The sequence below is a fragment of the Eleutherodactylus coqui genome, chromosome 12 (assembly GCF_035609145.1).
Source record: "Eleutherodactylus coqui strain aEleCoq1 chromosome 12, aEleCoq1.hap1, whole genome shotgun sequence".
In the NCBI taxonomy this organism is placed as follows: domain Eukaryota; kingdom Metazoa; phylum Chordata; class Amphibia; order Anura; family Eleutherodactylidae; genus Eleutherodactylus; species Eleutherodactylus coqui.
Genome location: NC_089848.1, coordinates 2,787,869 through 2,804,672, shown reverse-complemented (window position 1 = coordinate 2,804,672; position 16,804 = coordinate 2,787,869). Strand labels below are relative to the sequence as shown.

General features: G+C 53.8%; 1 protein-coding gene across 50 annotated transcripts in view; it reads right to left on the bottom strand.

Moving 5' to 3' along the window:
- Positions 1 to 16,804, bottom strand: part of TNS3 (tensin 3) — a 272,533-nt gene that overhangs the window by 50,291 nt on the left and 205,438 nt on the right. For all 50 annotated transcript variants that reach the window (XR_010787362.1, XR_010787373.1, XR_010787390.1 and 47 more), the window contains 3 exons: positions 10,595 to 10,761; positions 9,679 to 9,802; positions 9,522 to 9,605 (listed from right to left, as the gene is read on the bottom strand). Coding sequence is in view for 3 of the 50 variants with exons in the window: in XM_066585403.1 (XP_066441500.1) it covers positions 9,522 to 9,605; positions 9,679 to 9,802; positions 10,595 to 10,761 (375 nt within the window). In the remaining 47 variants the exon portion in view is untranslated. The remainder of the gene's footprint in view (positions 1 to 9,521; positions 9,606 to 9,678; positions 9,803 to 10,594; positions 10,762 to 16,804) is intronic.

Genomic DNA, 16,804 nt, shown 5'->3' with positions numbered 1-16,804 from the left:
CATCTTATCATTGGTGCCCCCATCTGCACCATGTGACTATAATGTCATCTTATCATTGGTGCCCCCATCTGCACCATGTGACTATAGTGTCATCTTATCATTGGTGCCCCCCTCTGCACCATGTGACTATAGTGTCATCTTATCATTGGTGCCCCCATCTGCACCATGTGACTATAGTGTCATCTTATCATTGGTGCCCCCCTCTGCACCATGTGACTATAGTGTCATCTTATCATTGGTGCCCCCATCTGCACCATGTGACTATAGTGTCATCTTATCATTGGTGCCTCCATCTGCACCATGTGACTATAGTGTCATCTTATCATTGGTGCCCCCATCTGCACCATGTGACTATATAGTGTCATCTTATCATTGGTGCCCCCCTCTGCACCATGTGACTCTAGTGTCATCTTATCATTGGTGCCCCCATCTGCACCATGTGACTATAGTGTCATCTTATCATTGGTGCCCCCCTCTGCACCATGTGACTATAGTGTCATCTTATCATTGGTGCCCCCCTCTGCACCATGTGACTATAGTGTCATCTTATCATTGGTGCCCCCCTCTGCACCATGTGACTATAATGTCATCTTATCATTGGTGCCCCCCTCTGCACCATGTGACTATAGTGTCATCTTATCATTGGTGCCCCCCTCTGCACCATGTGACTATAATGTCATCTTATCATTGGTGCCCCCCTCTGCACCATGTGACTATAATGTCATCTTATCATTGGTGCCCCCATCTGCACCATGTGACTATAGTGTCATCTTATCACTGGTGCCCCCCTCTGCACCATGTGACTATAGTGTCATCTTATCACTGGTGCCCCCCTCTGCACCATGTGACTATAATGTCATCTTATCATTGGTGCCCCCATCTGCACCATGTGACTATAATGTCATCTTATCATTGGTGCCCCCATCTGCACCATGTGACTATAATGTCATCTTATCATTGGTGCCCCCATCTGCACCATGTGACTATAGTGTCATCTTATCATTGGTGCCTCCATCTGCACCATGTGACTATACTGTCATCTTATCATTGGTGCCCCCCTCTGCACCATGTGACTATAATGTCATCTTATCATTGGTGCCTCCATCTGCACCATGTGACTATACTGTCATCTTATCACTGGTGCCCCCATCTGTACTATGTGACTATAATGTCATCTTATCACTGGTGCCTCCATCTGCACCATGTGACTATAATGTCATCTTATCATTGGTGCCCCCATCTGCACCCTGTGACTATAGTGTCATCTTATCACTGGTGCCCCCCTCTGCACCATGTGACTATAATGTCATCTTATCATTGGTGCCCCCATCTGCACCATGTGACTATAATGTCATCTTATCACTGGTGCCCCCATCTGCACCATGTGACTATAATGTCATCTTATCATTGGTGCCCCCATCTGCACCATGTGACTATAGTGTCATCTTATCATTGAGGAATAAGCACACATCATTAGTATCTCTAAGACAAGCTGCGATTAATCCTGTGAGTGAGAAATCAAGAAATCACAAACTTTATTGCAGTGTGTGAAGGCAGCCCAGGATATTTCTTACCGTGTGGCGCAGTGTTCCTATGCAAAGACTGTGCTGTGCAAACTGATCATAAACCCCAGCAGAGGCTCAGAGGCAGCCCCGCTCTCACAGATAACGGAGCCTTTAAAGGAACTCTGCAGCCATGAGTTCAAAAGCCAAATATAAAGTCATTAACTGTAGGTGATACTTACCTGCTACTCCTCTTCCTCAGTGCATGCTGCTCGGCTGGTCTTTAGCTCAGCTATGATGGGCAGAGGTGTGATTTGTGACTACAGGGAGTCTAACGTAGTCAGACACACCCCCTGCCTCCTCATTGGTTCACAGAGACACACAACCCATTTCATAGGTTTAGGCAGCTGTATATAAACAAGTCTATGATAGGCCAGGCAGGAAGTCGGTGTCTGTGGAGGTGATGTCTATTACAGCAAAAGGTGGAATAATTATAACGCACAGATTACTAAAGCACTGGTGAGAAGAGAATGGACAAGATGTATAGCTGACTATCGGAGCAACACAGGGGGGAGGAGCAGACCGGCTCCAAGCGGGACAATCACACTTATGTCACAGGGACAAACATCCTGGACATACCACATTTTATTGGCCAAAGCTCTCAGCCAATCATCCGAGTGGGCCATGCTGGCACTCCAAATACTGAAGTATCTGCAACCAGACGAACAAACAACCAAATGTCCATCCTCCAGGATCTTGTATTCTAACTTAATATGTGATCGCTGATGACCTTAGACCAACGCCGTCTTCATCCACAAGGAAGGGGTCTATCTAAAGCCAACATTTCCTCCACTTGCACTTCCAGAACATTCTCACACCTGTGGAAGTCTGCCAAGTCCTATCCTCCCATCTAGCTCTTCTGACCTCATCCAACTCATTGCCTCGTTAGTAAAGCATTACTAATTGAACTAAACCACAATTACTACTAAGTCTTTTGCAGTAAAATAACCAAGCTGGAGATCCAGTCTACTGTACAGCGTCGCTCTTAAAGGTAAAGGTCAGTTACTGCTCTATTTGGGTGCACACTGGGACCTCTAGTGGTGAGCGCCGGGCTTACAGGCCCTACATAAAGCAGAACACTTTACACTTTGCTGTAACACTAAACCTCTTCTGTTGCTCCAACCTTTATATCCTTCATATTTAGGGGACGGAGGGTTCAACAAGTTTACTAAAATGTACTCAGTCAAAAAAAATCACGCACCTCGGAGGAGTTGTTGGAATTTCTCTGTGTGCTTGTAACGTGGATACAAGTAAGGAGACGATTGTGGAAAACTGACCCCTTGGAGGGAGGCTCTAGTACCCTATTGTACCGCCTCTAGCTTAGATACAAGATGTGATACAGCCGGGCATGGAGGCTCTAGTACCCTGTTGTAGAGCCTCTAGCTTGGATACAAGATGTGATACGGGGGGGCATGGAGGCTCTAGTACCCTGTTGTACTGCCTCTAGCTTAGATACAAGATGTGATACAGCCGGGCATGGAGGCTCTAGTACCCTGTTGTACCGCCTCTAGCTTGGATACAAGATGTGATACAGGGGGGCATGGAGGCTCTAGTACCCTGTTGTAGAGCCTCTAGCTTGGATACAAGATGTGATACGGGGGGGCATGGAGGCTCTAGTACCCTGTTGTACTGCCTCTAGCTTAGATACAAGATGTGATACAGCCGGGCATGGAGGCTCTAGTACCCTGTTGTACCGCCTCTAGCTTGGATACAAGATGTGATACAGGGGGCATGGAGGCTCTAGTACCCTCTTGTAGAGCCTCTAGCTTGGATACAAGATGTGATACGGGGGGGCATGGAGGCTCTAGTACCCTATTGTACCGCCTCTAGCTTGGATACAAGATGTGATACAGCCGGGCATGGAGGCTCTAGTACCCTGTTGTACCGCCTCTAGCTTGGATATAAGATGTGATACGGGTGGGCATGGAGGCTCTAGTACACTGTTGTACCACCTCTAGCTTAGATACAAGATGTGATACAGGTGGACATGGAGGCTCTAGTACCCTGTTGTACCGCCTATAGCTTGGATACACGATGTGATACGAGTGGGCATGGAGGCTCTAGTACCATATTGTACCGCCTCTAGCTTGGATTCAAGATGTGATACAGCAGGGCATGGAGGCTCTAGTACCCTGTTGTACCGCCTCTAGCTTGGATACAAGATGTGATACGGGCGGGCATGAAGGCTCTAGTACACTGTTGTACTGCCTCTAGCTTAGATACAAAATGTGATACAGGGGGCATGGAGGCTCTTGTATCCCGTTGGGCCGCCTCTAGCTTGGATATAAGATGTGATATGGGTGGGTATGGAGGCATACAGATTCCGTATGGTATCCTGCCACATATCGCTCCACCTTTGCTGTAACTGAGCCTCTACATAGTACAAACTCATCGGCTGTCAACGTTGGTGTCCCAGCAGGTCCCATACACTGTGGTCAATCTGGCGACAGGGCAGTCAGGGCAGTGTGACCATGTTGTGGGGGCTCCTGTGACCCCCTTGTGTGCGGCCGAGCATTATCCTGCTGCCATGAGAGGAACACATGTGGCTGCTGGAAGTCCTGAAGATATCACTGGCTGTCATTGTCCCTCGTATCACCACTAGGGGGAGAATCGACTGTTTTATGCGATGAGCCACAGACCATCACACCAGCAGGGGGCAGTGTGCTGCTCCAAACAAAAACAGAATTGGGGCGCTTACCCCGAGGACTCTAAACAGAAGTATAACCATTGTCAGCGCCCAAACAAAACTTAGATCCATTGCTGAAGACAATCCAGTTCCATCATTCACAGCAACACTGCAAACGGAGGCAACGGTAGGTGTCAGAGGCCGTAATGGGAACTGAGAGCAACGATCCTTCAGCCAAGCACCTGGAAATGGTTCCAACAGACACAGGGTGTAACGATGGCGGACAATGAACAGTTGGAGCTGCAGATGCTTGATGGACGATCAGACGATCCTCTCTACTGGTGGTCTGTAGGGGGCGTCATGAGCGTGGTCGCCTTGTATGCATGCCCTCATGTTTCCACTACCTCATAAAAGTCCAAACTTGATCTTTGACAAGGAAAGTCCAGCAAGTTCTCCTGACCCCGCTGTCATTTGCACCCGGTTGCATGTTGGTAAGTTCTGATTTTCAGGTGGTCTTCCCCATGTTTCTGTTGCTCTGCTGTTTGCAGTCCATCTTGAGGGAGAAGGCATGTAGCAAGCCAAGCATTCTGCCAGTAGTTCATGTACTGAATTCCTTCCCACAAAACACTGTGCCATTTCTGTAGCTCCTATTAACTTCTTCAAGAGCGGCAGAAACATCGCCCACTATGTGCTTGGCTCTTTCTACAGGTTCTGGCTGGTAGCCATGGCAGTGGTTTCCTGTCACGGCTAAGAAAATCCGAAATAGGACTACCCCTTTAACTTTTTCAACAATTTGCCCTACAGTAGCTCTACTGGGATCAGACCAGGCAGGCTCATCAATGAGCTTTGGGCAGCCATGACCTTGTAGCTGGTTCACCAATCCTTCCTTGGAATACTTGTGGTAGGTGTTACCCCCTGCCTAGTGGGACACCCCACAATATTAGCTACCTTGGACGCCTGACCCAGCCGTCGCAGATTGTTAGGCTTCCAATGGGGGAACAAGAACTAATTACTTTGCTGCCTTGACTGTATATATTCGAGTTTACATAGTTCTTTTCTTTAAGCATGTCCCTCTCGCTGTCCCCTGAGGTATGTAGGTCTAAAGCCTTAAGAGACTGATAGTCATCCCTATAAAAGGCTGCTGCCTCTAGCCGGCCGGCTCCTCTCTGGAATGCTGTCAGCTGTGGGGCATCTCCTACAGCTGCCGGGTGACAGGACTTCACTTACGGCGCTCCCATGACAAAGAAATGTCCTCTGCAGCAGCTGTTGGGGGCGCCGTCCTCCAGACGGCCACTTCTTACAATAAGAGCATTGTATGGCTGCAGGAAAACATCTTCAAGAGTATGACTCACATCTAAGAAGTCAAACATTGCAGAGACCCTCTAACTGTGCGATCAGCCCCCCCTCTATCACTGCAGCCCTGGGGTCCGGCCGCCCAGACCAGCGACACGTGTAGAAGAGTTTAGACAGACCAATGCAATATGGTGAAAGGATCAAACATCCCTAACGAGCGCACAGAGTACACAGCCAATGTACAATGCAAGGAATGCAGAAGACAGCTTAAAGGAAGTGCAGGCAGACCTACCAGATGCGGCCGTCACCTGCGGCTCAGCCGGACGGGAAAGAAGAATTCCAGGGGAAAAAAAAAAACAATGTGTTCGTTTCGCCAACAATAGAAGTCCCAGGAAGAGTGGAGCTCAGTGAGCGGCGGCTGCTGCGGACGAACGGCCCCACTTCACAGGGACGCCTCCTCCCACTGACCACTTGGAAACAAACATTCTAGCAGAAGAATCTTCATGTAACGGGCTGCTAGAAGGCCAAGAGGAGAAGGAGCTCCTCTCCAGCAGAATCCAGCACTTGTGTGGAGCTGCTGCCCGCGGTCAGCGCCAGCCCCAGCCGGAGACTTCCCCGCACTCCGCCTCCGAGCCCAGCCGCTCGCATACACACAGCACATTGTTTCTCAGGCTCCCATTCCACAGTTAGCAGCGGGGCAAAGGCCACATCCTTCATCTGCATTCAGAGGCTTACAGCCACGGAGTGTCCATGAGCCCAGGAGGGTCCGGCAGGGGGCGGAGAAGACGCCCCCATAACCCACCGTGGCAGCCGCGCGGCAGAACCCCACGTACATTATATACTCTATAGAGTCCCTTATGGTGGATTTAACCCCTGAATTACTTGCACAGCATTCCGCCCCGCACACCCTCTTAAATTCAGTCGCTTGCTGTCACAGTTTTTGGCGCTGATTTACATGTGGAATGTGCCCGGTCGATGCGCAAAACCCGCATGTGGAATTCAGACGCGGAAATCCACATTGCTGCATCAAGAAGTGACATTACTGGCAGAGATGCTGCTTTCCGCATCTGAATTCCACCTGTTTTTCTCTCTTTGACCGAGCGAATTAAACCCGCGGACGCGCGCAAAAACCGGCGTGCGAACATACCCTTACTGCAGGTTACAGCATGTAGTCCGGCGTGCGAACATACCCTTACTGCCAGTTACATCATATAGTCCGGCGTGCGAACATACCCTTACTGCAGGTTACAGCATGTAGTCCGGCGTGTGAACATACCCTTACTGCAGGTTACAGCATGTAGTCCGGCATGCGAACATACCCTTACTGCAGGTTACAGCATGTAGTCCGGCGTGTGAACATACCCTTACTGCAGGTTACAGCATGCAGTCCGGCGTGCGAACATACCCTTACTGCAGGTTACAGCATGTAGTCCGGCGTGCGAACATACCCTTACTGCAGGTTACAGCATGTAGTCCGGCGTGTGAACATACCCTTACTGCAGGTTACAGCATGCAGTCCGGCGTGCGAACATACCCTTACTGCAGGTTACAGCATGTAGTCCGGCGACTAGCACCTCACGGGTATACATGGCATGCCTTATACTGTGCTGCGACCGCCCTCCCGCACACGCTTCACTTCTCGCTATTTAAGGTTGCTGAAGGAAGCCATTACTTTTTAACGGCCGTAATAGAGCCTAGCTGGACGAACCAGCGGCCAACGTACCACAAGGGCCATATATAGCCGTAGCTGCCCACTATGGCTGTAGGACATACTAACGGACGTGCCAGTAATACCCCATGCTTCCATACTGAACCCCTATATAATGTCTGCAGACTATAATAAGGATGGCGGCCGCACCATGCGCTAACCCAATATGCCGTGCCCTAACACACGTCAGCTGGCGCTGCACACACCAGATCTACAACTGCAGATGTCTTAGTCAAAACAAAGCCGGGAACCGATGCCAAGACCAAGGACCCGGGCAGCGGGTAACCCAAGCGGCTCGTGTCCGGGCGGCGGACAATACATTTCCTCTACAGATTGTTCTTTTGTCAGCTACAGGGAAGCGCAGCGACAACAAGGATGTGAAGGGGAAATGGAGCGACTACAGAAGATGGGAGGAGCAGCTGAGCAGGACTACGAGCATGAAGCCCCCACAGCCACGTGCCAACCACGGGGGCACACTGACTGGGCACGCATGTAACGAATCAGTCCAGACAGAAAGGAAATCTACATGTCCTGCATACATGGCGGCAGCAGCAATCATGGCGGCAGCAGCAATCATGGCGGCAGCAGCAGTCATGGCGGCAGCAGCAATCATGGCGGCAGCAGTAATCATGGCGGCAGCAGCAATCATGGCGGCAGCAGTAATCATGGCGGCAGCAGCAATCATGGCGGCAGCCCCACACCACGTGCTCATCAGGTAACGGACCCAGGATGCCACACAGGCGTTCCATCACCCATTCAGCGCTGATGCCAATATGTGCGGCTTGGGTCTCCGATGGCTCTTCATACATGTAATCCGCCATCCCAATACTATGGGGATTCCAACAATCAGCCTTCTACTGTGTTCATGCGACACCACCAGGACCCAGCAGACGGCCGGCTAGCAGCACACGTGGCACGGCCGTGGACGGGCTCACGTCTCATCTTAGAGAGCACTTACCTGTATCACCTATACATAAACCTGAGCTGGTCACATACCTACTGCTTGAGGAAGGTTTATATTACCCTCCATGTATAATGACCATGTCCTGAGACTTCACAGAATGGTGGCTCCTGTCCACGCGCATAGCGATATGGGGAGCAGGGGAGAGCTGACAGGCTTACCGCTGAGAATCACAGCAGATCGCAGCGTGGGGCAGCGGGGCAGATGGCAGCATGGGGCAGCGGGGCAGATGGCAGCATGGGGCAGATGGCAGCATGGGGCAGCGGGGCAGATCGCAGCATGGGGCAGCGGGGCAGATCGCAGCATGGGGCAGCGGGGCAGATCGCAGCATGGGGCAGCGGGGCAGATCGCAGCATGGGGCAGCGGGGCAGATGGCAGCATGGGGCAGCATGGGGCAGATGGCAGCATGGGGCAGCGGGGCAGATCGCAGCATGGGGCAGCGGGGCAGATCGCAGCATGGGGCAGCGGGGCAGATCGCAGCATGGGGCAGCGGGGCAGATCGCAGCATGGGGCAGCGGGGCAGATCGCAGCATAGGGCAGCGGGGCTGCGCTCTCCGTAGTAGTCTATGTTAAGTGTTCACTGCGTTTCCGGCGTCCGGATTATCACCGCAGGAAACGCAGTGAAAACCTGCCGGTGGACAGGCAGCGCTCCACAGATAAACCACTGCCTGTTTACAGCCCGACAGTCACCTGCTTTTAGAGTAGCTGGAAACAAAGTAACTCCGACAGGCGGGAGGTTTTCGCTCTCGTTTTCACACGGCGGCAGTCGCCCATAATCAGTCATTTTAGCGACTGTCGGTCCTGTACAAGAATCCTAACTAAACTTTAGGATTGTTTTCCTTCATAAATCAATATTATGTAATATATGCCTCTGTCTGCAGTTATCAGCCACTTCTTTCACTCCCACGCACTGACCACTCACTTTGAATGTACTAATATAATCTGTACACAGATGAGTTTACAACTGAAGCCCATGGAAGTCTATGGAAAAGAGGGGGGAGGGAGGAGCTCCAGAGTGAAGGAGGCAGGGAGACAGACAGATGTGGCTGCAGCATCTAAGCAAGTGTTCTATCATGCCTTGGTACTGGATTCACAGCCACACTGCTCAGTACTGCTGCTCCTTCTGATGATGGAAGAGACCCTGTTCTCCTATGTGAGACCGCATAGCAGTTAGTTTACTCTGAACTAGTGGTCGGAGACTAACAAGGAGAAAGTCTACAGAAGGAGAACCTGCTCCAGGATACAAGCCGTAAGTGTGGTTATTCTCATTGTAGATACACAATGGCCGACGCTGAAAAGTTTCACCCTATATTAATACATTCTGAATGTCATTCTGTCACCTTCAGAACATTCCTGCATGCGTGTCCTTACCGTGGCCTGCCGTATACATATCTGCTGGGCTGTAGAACGGATGACCCGCCTCGGTCAGCTGACTGTAGTTTGGAGGAGTGCGCACTGAGAAAGAAGAGCGAGAGTCACGTAACTCCACCGGGCCGTTCATGCAGACACTCCGGGAACGTATGCTCACCATAAGGGGTTTCTGGTGAAATAGGGAAGGCTGGTGTCGGCGGAACATCACCACTACCATTGTGTGAACCACGGAAGATATTATCTACTTCATCGACGCCCCCCTGGTAGCTGCAGAAGGGGTCCTAGGACAAAAAAGGGAAGAATTAGTATGAAGACAAAAAATAGAACCCTAGAAGGCCTTTTCATAATACAATGTTTGTCTTAAAGAGGCTTCACTGTGTAAGTGTGCTTGTATGTATGTATGTGAGTATGTATGTATGTGTGTATGTATGTATGTGAGTATGTATGTATGTATGTGTAAGTGTGTGCTTGTATGTATGTATGTGAGTATGTATGTATGTATGTGAGTATGTATGTGTAAGTGTGTGTATGTATGTATGTACGTACGTAAGTATGTGTGTAAGTGTGTATGTATGTGTGTATGTGTTTACGTAAGTATGTATGTATGTATGTGAGTATGTACGTGTAAGTGTGTGTGTGTGTGTGTATGTATGTGTGTATGTATGTATGTATGTGAGTATGTATGTGTAAGTGTGTGTGTGTGTATGTATGTATTTACGTAAGTATGTGTGTAAGTGTGTATGTATGTGTGTATGTGTTTACGTAAGTATGTATGTATGTATGTGAGTATGTATGTGTAAGTGTGTGTGTGTGTGTATGTATGTGTGTATGTATTTACGTAAGTATGTGTGTATGCATGCATGTATGCGCATGTATGTACGTATGTACGTAAGTCGACCCATGTGTATATGAAGCTCTGTCTGGTAAAGTGACCCATCGGGCTCCGTCTTACTGACTTGCACCATTCTTTAGCTTCAGACTGGTCAGTAACGTCCTGTAAGTGACCATGAGGTCTCCTCACTGGTAAGCCCACCTTTCCTACAATCCCCACCAGGTAAGAACAACTGTCTTACCTCTTCAGCCTGGGCTTGCCCCGTGGCAGTCAACATCCTGGGTGTAGACTCTTGCTCCGGAGACCTCTTCCATCCGTATCTGGGACCCGGTGGATCTGAGGCATCATTGTCATATTGACCAAAACTCAGCTTTCTGGCTCTGCTTCCTGAGCTGCTGTTCGGTGACCCTGCAAGAACAAACATGAGCGCTCAGAGCAGAGTCTACGGTCTAGGCTAAATATCCCATAGATTCCACGGACAGCAGAGTCTCTGAGGCGACTTCCATGAACAACATGCCACGTGCAGCGTCCGCGGAGACCAGACAGGGGGCGCCACGTGCAGCGTCCGCGGAGACCAGACAGGGGGCGCCACGTGCAGCGTCCGCGGAGACCAGACAGGGGGCGCCACGTGCAGCGTCCGCGGAGACCAGACAGGGGGCGCCACGTGCAGCGTCCGCGGAGACCAGACAGGGGGCGCCACGTGCAGCGTCCGCGGAGACCAGACAGGGGGCGCCACGTGCAGCGTCCGCGGAGACCACACAGGGGGCGCCACGTGCAGCGTCCGCGGAGACAAAGCAGGGGGCGCCACGTGCAGCGTCAGCTGCAGACCAGACAGGGGGCGCCACGTGCAGCTTCAACAGAGACCAAACAGGGGGCGCCACGTGCAGCGTCACCTGGAGACCAGACAGGGGGCGCCACGTGCAGCGTCCGCGGAGACCAGACAGGGGGCGCCACGTGCAGCGTCCGCGGGGACCAGACAGGGGGCGCCACGTGCAGCGTCCGCGGAGACCAGACAGGGGGCGCCACGTGCAGCGTCCGCGGAGACCAGACAGGGGGCGCCACGTGCAGCGTCCGCGGAGACCAGACAGGGGGCGCCACGTGCAGCGTCCGCGGAGACCAGACAGGGGGCGCCACGTGCAGCGTCCGCGGAGACCAGACAGGGGGCGCCACGTGCAGCGTCCGCGGAGACCAGACAGGGGGCGCCACGTGCAGCGTCCGCGGAGACCAGACAGGGGGCGCCACGTGCAGCGTCCGCGGAGACCAGACAGGGGGCGCCACGTGCAGCGTCCGCGGAGACCACACAGGGGGCGCCACGTGCAGCGTCCGCGGAGACCAGACAGGGGGCGCCACGTGCAGCGTCCGCGGAGACCACACAGGGGGCGCCACGTGCAGCGTCCGCGGAGACCACACAGGGGGCGCCACGTGCAGCGTCCGCGGAGACCACACAGGGGGCGCCACGTGCAGCGTCCGCGGAGACCACACAGGGGGCGCCACGTGCAGCGTCCGCGGAGACCACACAGGGGGCGCCACGTGCAGCGTCCGCGGAGACCACACAGGGGGCGCCACGTGCAGCGTCCGCGGAGACCACACAGGGGGCGCCACGTGCAGCGTCCGCGGAGACCACACAGGAGGCGCCACGTGAAACGTCCGCGGAGACCACACAGGGGGCGCCACGTGCAACGTCCGCGGAGACCACACAGGGGGCGCCACGTGCAGCGTCTGCGGAGACCAGACAAGGGGCGCTACGTGTAGCGTCCGCGGAGACCAGATAGGGGTTGCCACGTGTAGCGTCCGCGGAGACCAGATAGGGGTTGCCACGTGCAGCGTCCGCGGAGACCACACAGGGGGCGCCACGTGCAGCGTCCGCGGAGACCACACAGGGGGCGCCACGTGCAGCGTCCGCGGAGACCACACAGGGGGCGCCACGTGCAGCGTCCGCGGAGACCACACAGGGGGCGCCACGTGCAGTGTCCGCGGAGACCACACAGGGGGCGCCACGTGCAGCGTCCGCGGAGACCAGACAGGGGGCGCCACGTGCAGCGTCCGCGGAGACCAGACAGGGGGCGCCACGTGCAGCGTCCGCGGAGACCAGACAGGGGGCGCCACGTGCAGCGTCCGCGGAGACCACACAGGTGGCGCTACGTGCAACGTCCGCGGAGACCACACAGGGGGCGCCACGTGCAACGTACGCGGAGACCACACAGGGGGCGCCACGTGCAGCGTCTGCGGAGACCAGACAAGGGGCGCTACGTGTAGCGTCCGCGGAGACCAGATAGGGGTTGCCACGTGTAGCGTCCGCGGAGACCAGATAGGGGGCGCCACGTGCAGCGTCCGCGGAGACAAGATATGGGGTGCCACGTGCACTGTCCGTAGAGGCCAGATAGGGGGCGCCATGCACAGCGTCTGCGGATACCAGACAGGGTGTGCCACGTGCAGCAACTGGAGACCAGACGGGGCGTGCCATGCGCAGCGTCCGTGGAGACAAGACAACAACAGCTGCGGGTGTGCCGCAGGATCGGACAGCTTCCATTGGCTTCCATGTGGGAAAACCGCACAAAATAGAGCATGCTGCAGGTGTTTTCCCGCATGCTGGGGAAAGCTGACATCCGCAGGTATGTAATTACCTGTGGGTGCCCAATGATTCCCTATTGGCGCAGATCACACGTAAGGGACGCCCGCGTGGATTTACGAATTCTATTTTCCCTGTGGACATTGGGCCTTAGGGAGGTGAAGAAGACAGCCCTCCTGTCGGCTGAGCAAGTGTTCGGCTGGCAGGTCTCACTCTGTGCTGCTCCCCGGTAGACCTCCGGGTCTCACTCTGTGCTGCTCCCCGGTAGACCTCCGGGTCTCACTCTGTGCTGCTCCCCGGTAGACCTCCGGGTCTCACTCTGTGCTGCTCCCCGGTAGACCTCCGGGTCTCACTCTGTGCTGCTCCCCGGTAGACCCCCGGGTCTCACTCTGTGCTGCTCCCCGGTAGACCTCCGGGTCTCACTCTGTGCTGCTCCCCGGTAGACCTCCGGGTCTCACTCTGTGCTGCTCCCCGGTAGACCTCCGGGTCTCACTCTGTGCTGCTCCCCGGTAGACCTCCGGGTCTCACTCTGTGCTGCTCCCCGGTAGACCCCCGGGTCTCACTCTGTGCTGCTCCCCGGTAGACCTCCGGGTCTCACTCTGTGCTGCTCCCTGGTAGACCCCCGGGTCTAACTATGTGCTGCTCCCCGGTAGACCCCCGGGTCTAACTATGTGCTGCTCCCCGGTAGACCCCCGGGTATCACTATGTGCTGCTCCCCGGTAAACCCCCGGGTCTCACTCTGTGCTGCTCCCCGGTAAACCCCCGGGTCTCACTCTGTGCTGCTTCCCGGTAGACCCCCGGGTCTCACTCTGTGCTGCTCCCCGGTAGACCCCCGGGTCTCACTCTGTGCTGCTCCCCGGTAGACCCCTGGCACATGCTTCCTATTCCAACACAACCGGCTCTCCTTGCCAACATAGAACAAAAGCATCCTACTGAAGAGGTTGTGAATTCGATGAGGGAAATGATTTGACTACCAGGGTTCTTCCATGTAGGATGTAAAGATGAACTTCTGTGACCCGAGGCCTCCCTGCCCCCGATCGCTGGGATAAAGGGGCTCCGGAGACAACAAGAATGTTCCATTAAGAAGAATGAACAGAGATCTTCAATTAGGAAGTCAATGCTTTTAGCAGACGGAAGCGTTCCTCAAGGAGCCGTAGGAGCGAACTGCAGCGGCAGGACAAGACGTCTTCCAGCGAGCCATCCTGCATCTGCCGGCGTTACTACACGTCTACGAACCAGCGGCGCGCAGAAGAGGAGAGACATGTCTGTAGGAAAACCAAAGCCCCTCCGCTCCGGCGCGGCGCGGTCACGGCTGATTCTGCTACATTGTTGCTGATTGTATTATTCAACAATATGATTACTGCAATACAATATTTACAGTTACATGAGCAACGATTAGCGGAAGGAGGCTACAGAAGGGTCCGTCCGGGCCCCATGTGACCAGTATATATCCGTATACCCCTAACAGGAAGTGGAAGGAGGCTACAGAAGGGTCCGTCCGGCCCCCATGTGACCAGTATATATCCGTATACCCCTAACAGTAAGTGGAAGGAGGCTACAGAAGGGTCCGTCCGGCCCCCATGTGACCAGTATATATCCGTATACCCCTAACAGTAAGTGGAAGGAGGCTACAGAAGGGTCCGTCCGGCCCCCATGTGACCAGTATATATCCGTATACCCCTAACAGTAAGTGGAAGGAGGCTACAGGAGGGTCCGTCCGGCCCCATGTGACCAGTATATATCCGTATACCCCTAACAGTAAGTGGAAGGAGGCTACAGGAGGGTCCGTCCGGCCCCCATGTGACCAGTATATATCCGTATACCCCTAACAGTAAGTGGAAGGAGGCTACAGAAGGGTCCGTCCGGCCCCCATGTGACCAGTATATATCCGTATACCACTAACAGTAAGTGGAAGGAGGCTACAGAAGGGTCCGTCCGGCGCCCATGTGACCAGTATATATCCGTATACCCCTAACAGTAAGTGGAAGGAGGCTACAGAAGGGTCCGTCCGGCCCCCATGTGACCAGTATATATCCGTATACCCCTAACAGTAAGTGGAAGGAGGCTACAGAAGGGTCCGTCCGGCCCCCATGTGACCAGTATATATCCGTATACCCCTAACAGTAAGTGGAAGGAGGCTACAGGAGGGTCCGTCCGGCCCCATGTGACCAGTATATATCCGTATACCCCTAACAGTAAGTGGAAGGAGGCTACAGAAGGGTCCGTCCGGCCCCCATGTGACCAGTATATATCCGTATACCCCTAACAGTAAGTGGAAGGAGGCTACAGAAGGGTCCGTCCGGCCCCATGTGACCAGTATATATCCGTATACCCCTAACAGTAAGTGGAAGGAGGCTACAGAAGGGTCCGTCCGGCCCCATGTGACCAGTATATATCCGTATACCCCTAACAGTAAGTGGAAGGAGGCTACAGAAGGGTCCATCCGGGCCCCATGTGACCAGTATATATCCGTATACCCCTAACAGTAAGTGGAAGGAGGCTACAGAAGGGTCCGTCCGGCCCCATGTGACCAGTATATATCCGTATACCCCTAACAGTGAGTGGAAGGGGCTACAGAAGGGTCCGTCCGGCCCCATGTGACCAGTATATATCCGTATACCCCTAACAGTGAGTGGAAGGGGCTACAGAAGGGTCCGTCCGGCCCCATGTGACCAGTATATATCCGTATACCCCTAACAGTAAGTGGAAGGAGGCTACAGAAGGGTCCGTCCGGGCCCCATGTGACCAGTATATATCCGTATACCCCTAACAGTAAGTGGAAGGAGGCTACAGAAGGGTCCGTCCGGGCCCCATGTGACCAGTATATATCCGTATACCCCTAACAGTAAGTGGAAGGAGGCTACAGAAGGGTCCGTCCGGCCCCATGTGACCAGTATATATCCGTATACCCCTAACAGTAAGTGGAAGGAGGCTACAGAAGGGTCCGTCCGGCCCCATGTGACCAGTATATATCCGTATACCCCTAACAGTAAGTGGAAGGAGGCTACAGAAGGGTCCGTCCGGCCCCATGTGACCAGTATATATCCGTATACCCCTAACAGTGAGTGGAAGGAGGCTACAGAAGGGTCCGTCCGGCCCCCATGTGACCAGTATATATCCGTATACCCCTAACAGTGAGTGGAAGGAGGCTACAGAAGGGTCCGTCCGGCCCCATGTGACCAGTATATATCCGTATACCCCTAACAGTAAGTGGAAGGAGGCTACAGAAGGGTCCGTCCGGCCCCATGTGACCAGTATATATCCGTATACCCCTAACAGTAAGTGGAAGGAGGCTACAGAAGGGTCCGTCCGGCCCCCATGTGACCAGTATATATCCGTATACCCCTAACAGTAAGTGGAAGGAGGCTACAGAAGGGTCCGTCCGGCCCCATGTGACCAGTATATATCCGTATACCCCTAACAGTAAGTGGAAGGAGGCTACAGTAGGGTCCGTCCGGCCCCCATGTGACCAGTATATATCCGTATACCCCTAACAGTAAGTGGAAGGAGGTTACAGAAGGGTCCGTCCGGCCCCATGTGACCAGTATATATCCGTATACCCCTAACAGTGAGTGGAAGGAGGCTACAGAAGGGTCCGTCCGGCCCCCATGTGACCAGTATATATCCGTATACCCCTAACAGCGAGTGGAAGGAGGCTACAGAAGGGTCCGTCCGGCCCCATGTGACCAGTATATATCCGTATACCCCTAACAGTAAGTGGAAGGAGGCTACAGAAGGGTCCGTCCGGCCCCATGTGACCAGTATATATCCGTATACCCCTAACAGTAAGTGGAAGGAGGCTACAGAAGGGTCCGTCCGGCCCCCATGTGACCAGTATATATCCGTATACCCCTAACAGTAAGTGGAAGGAGGCTACAGAAG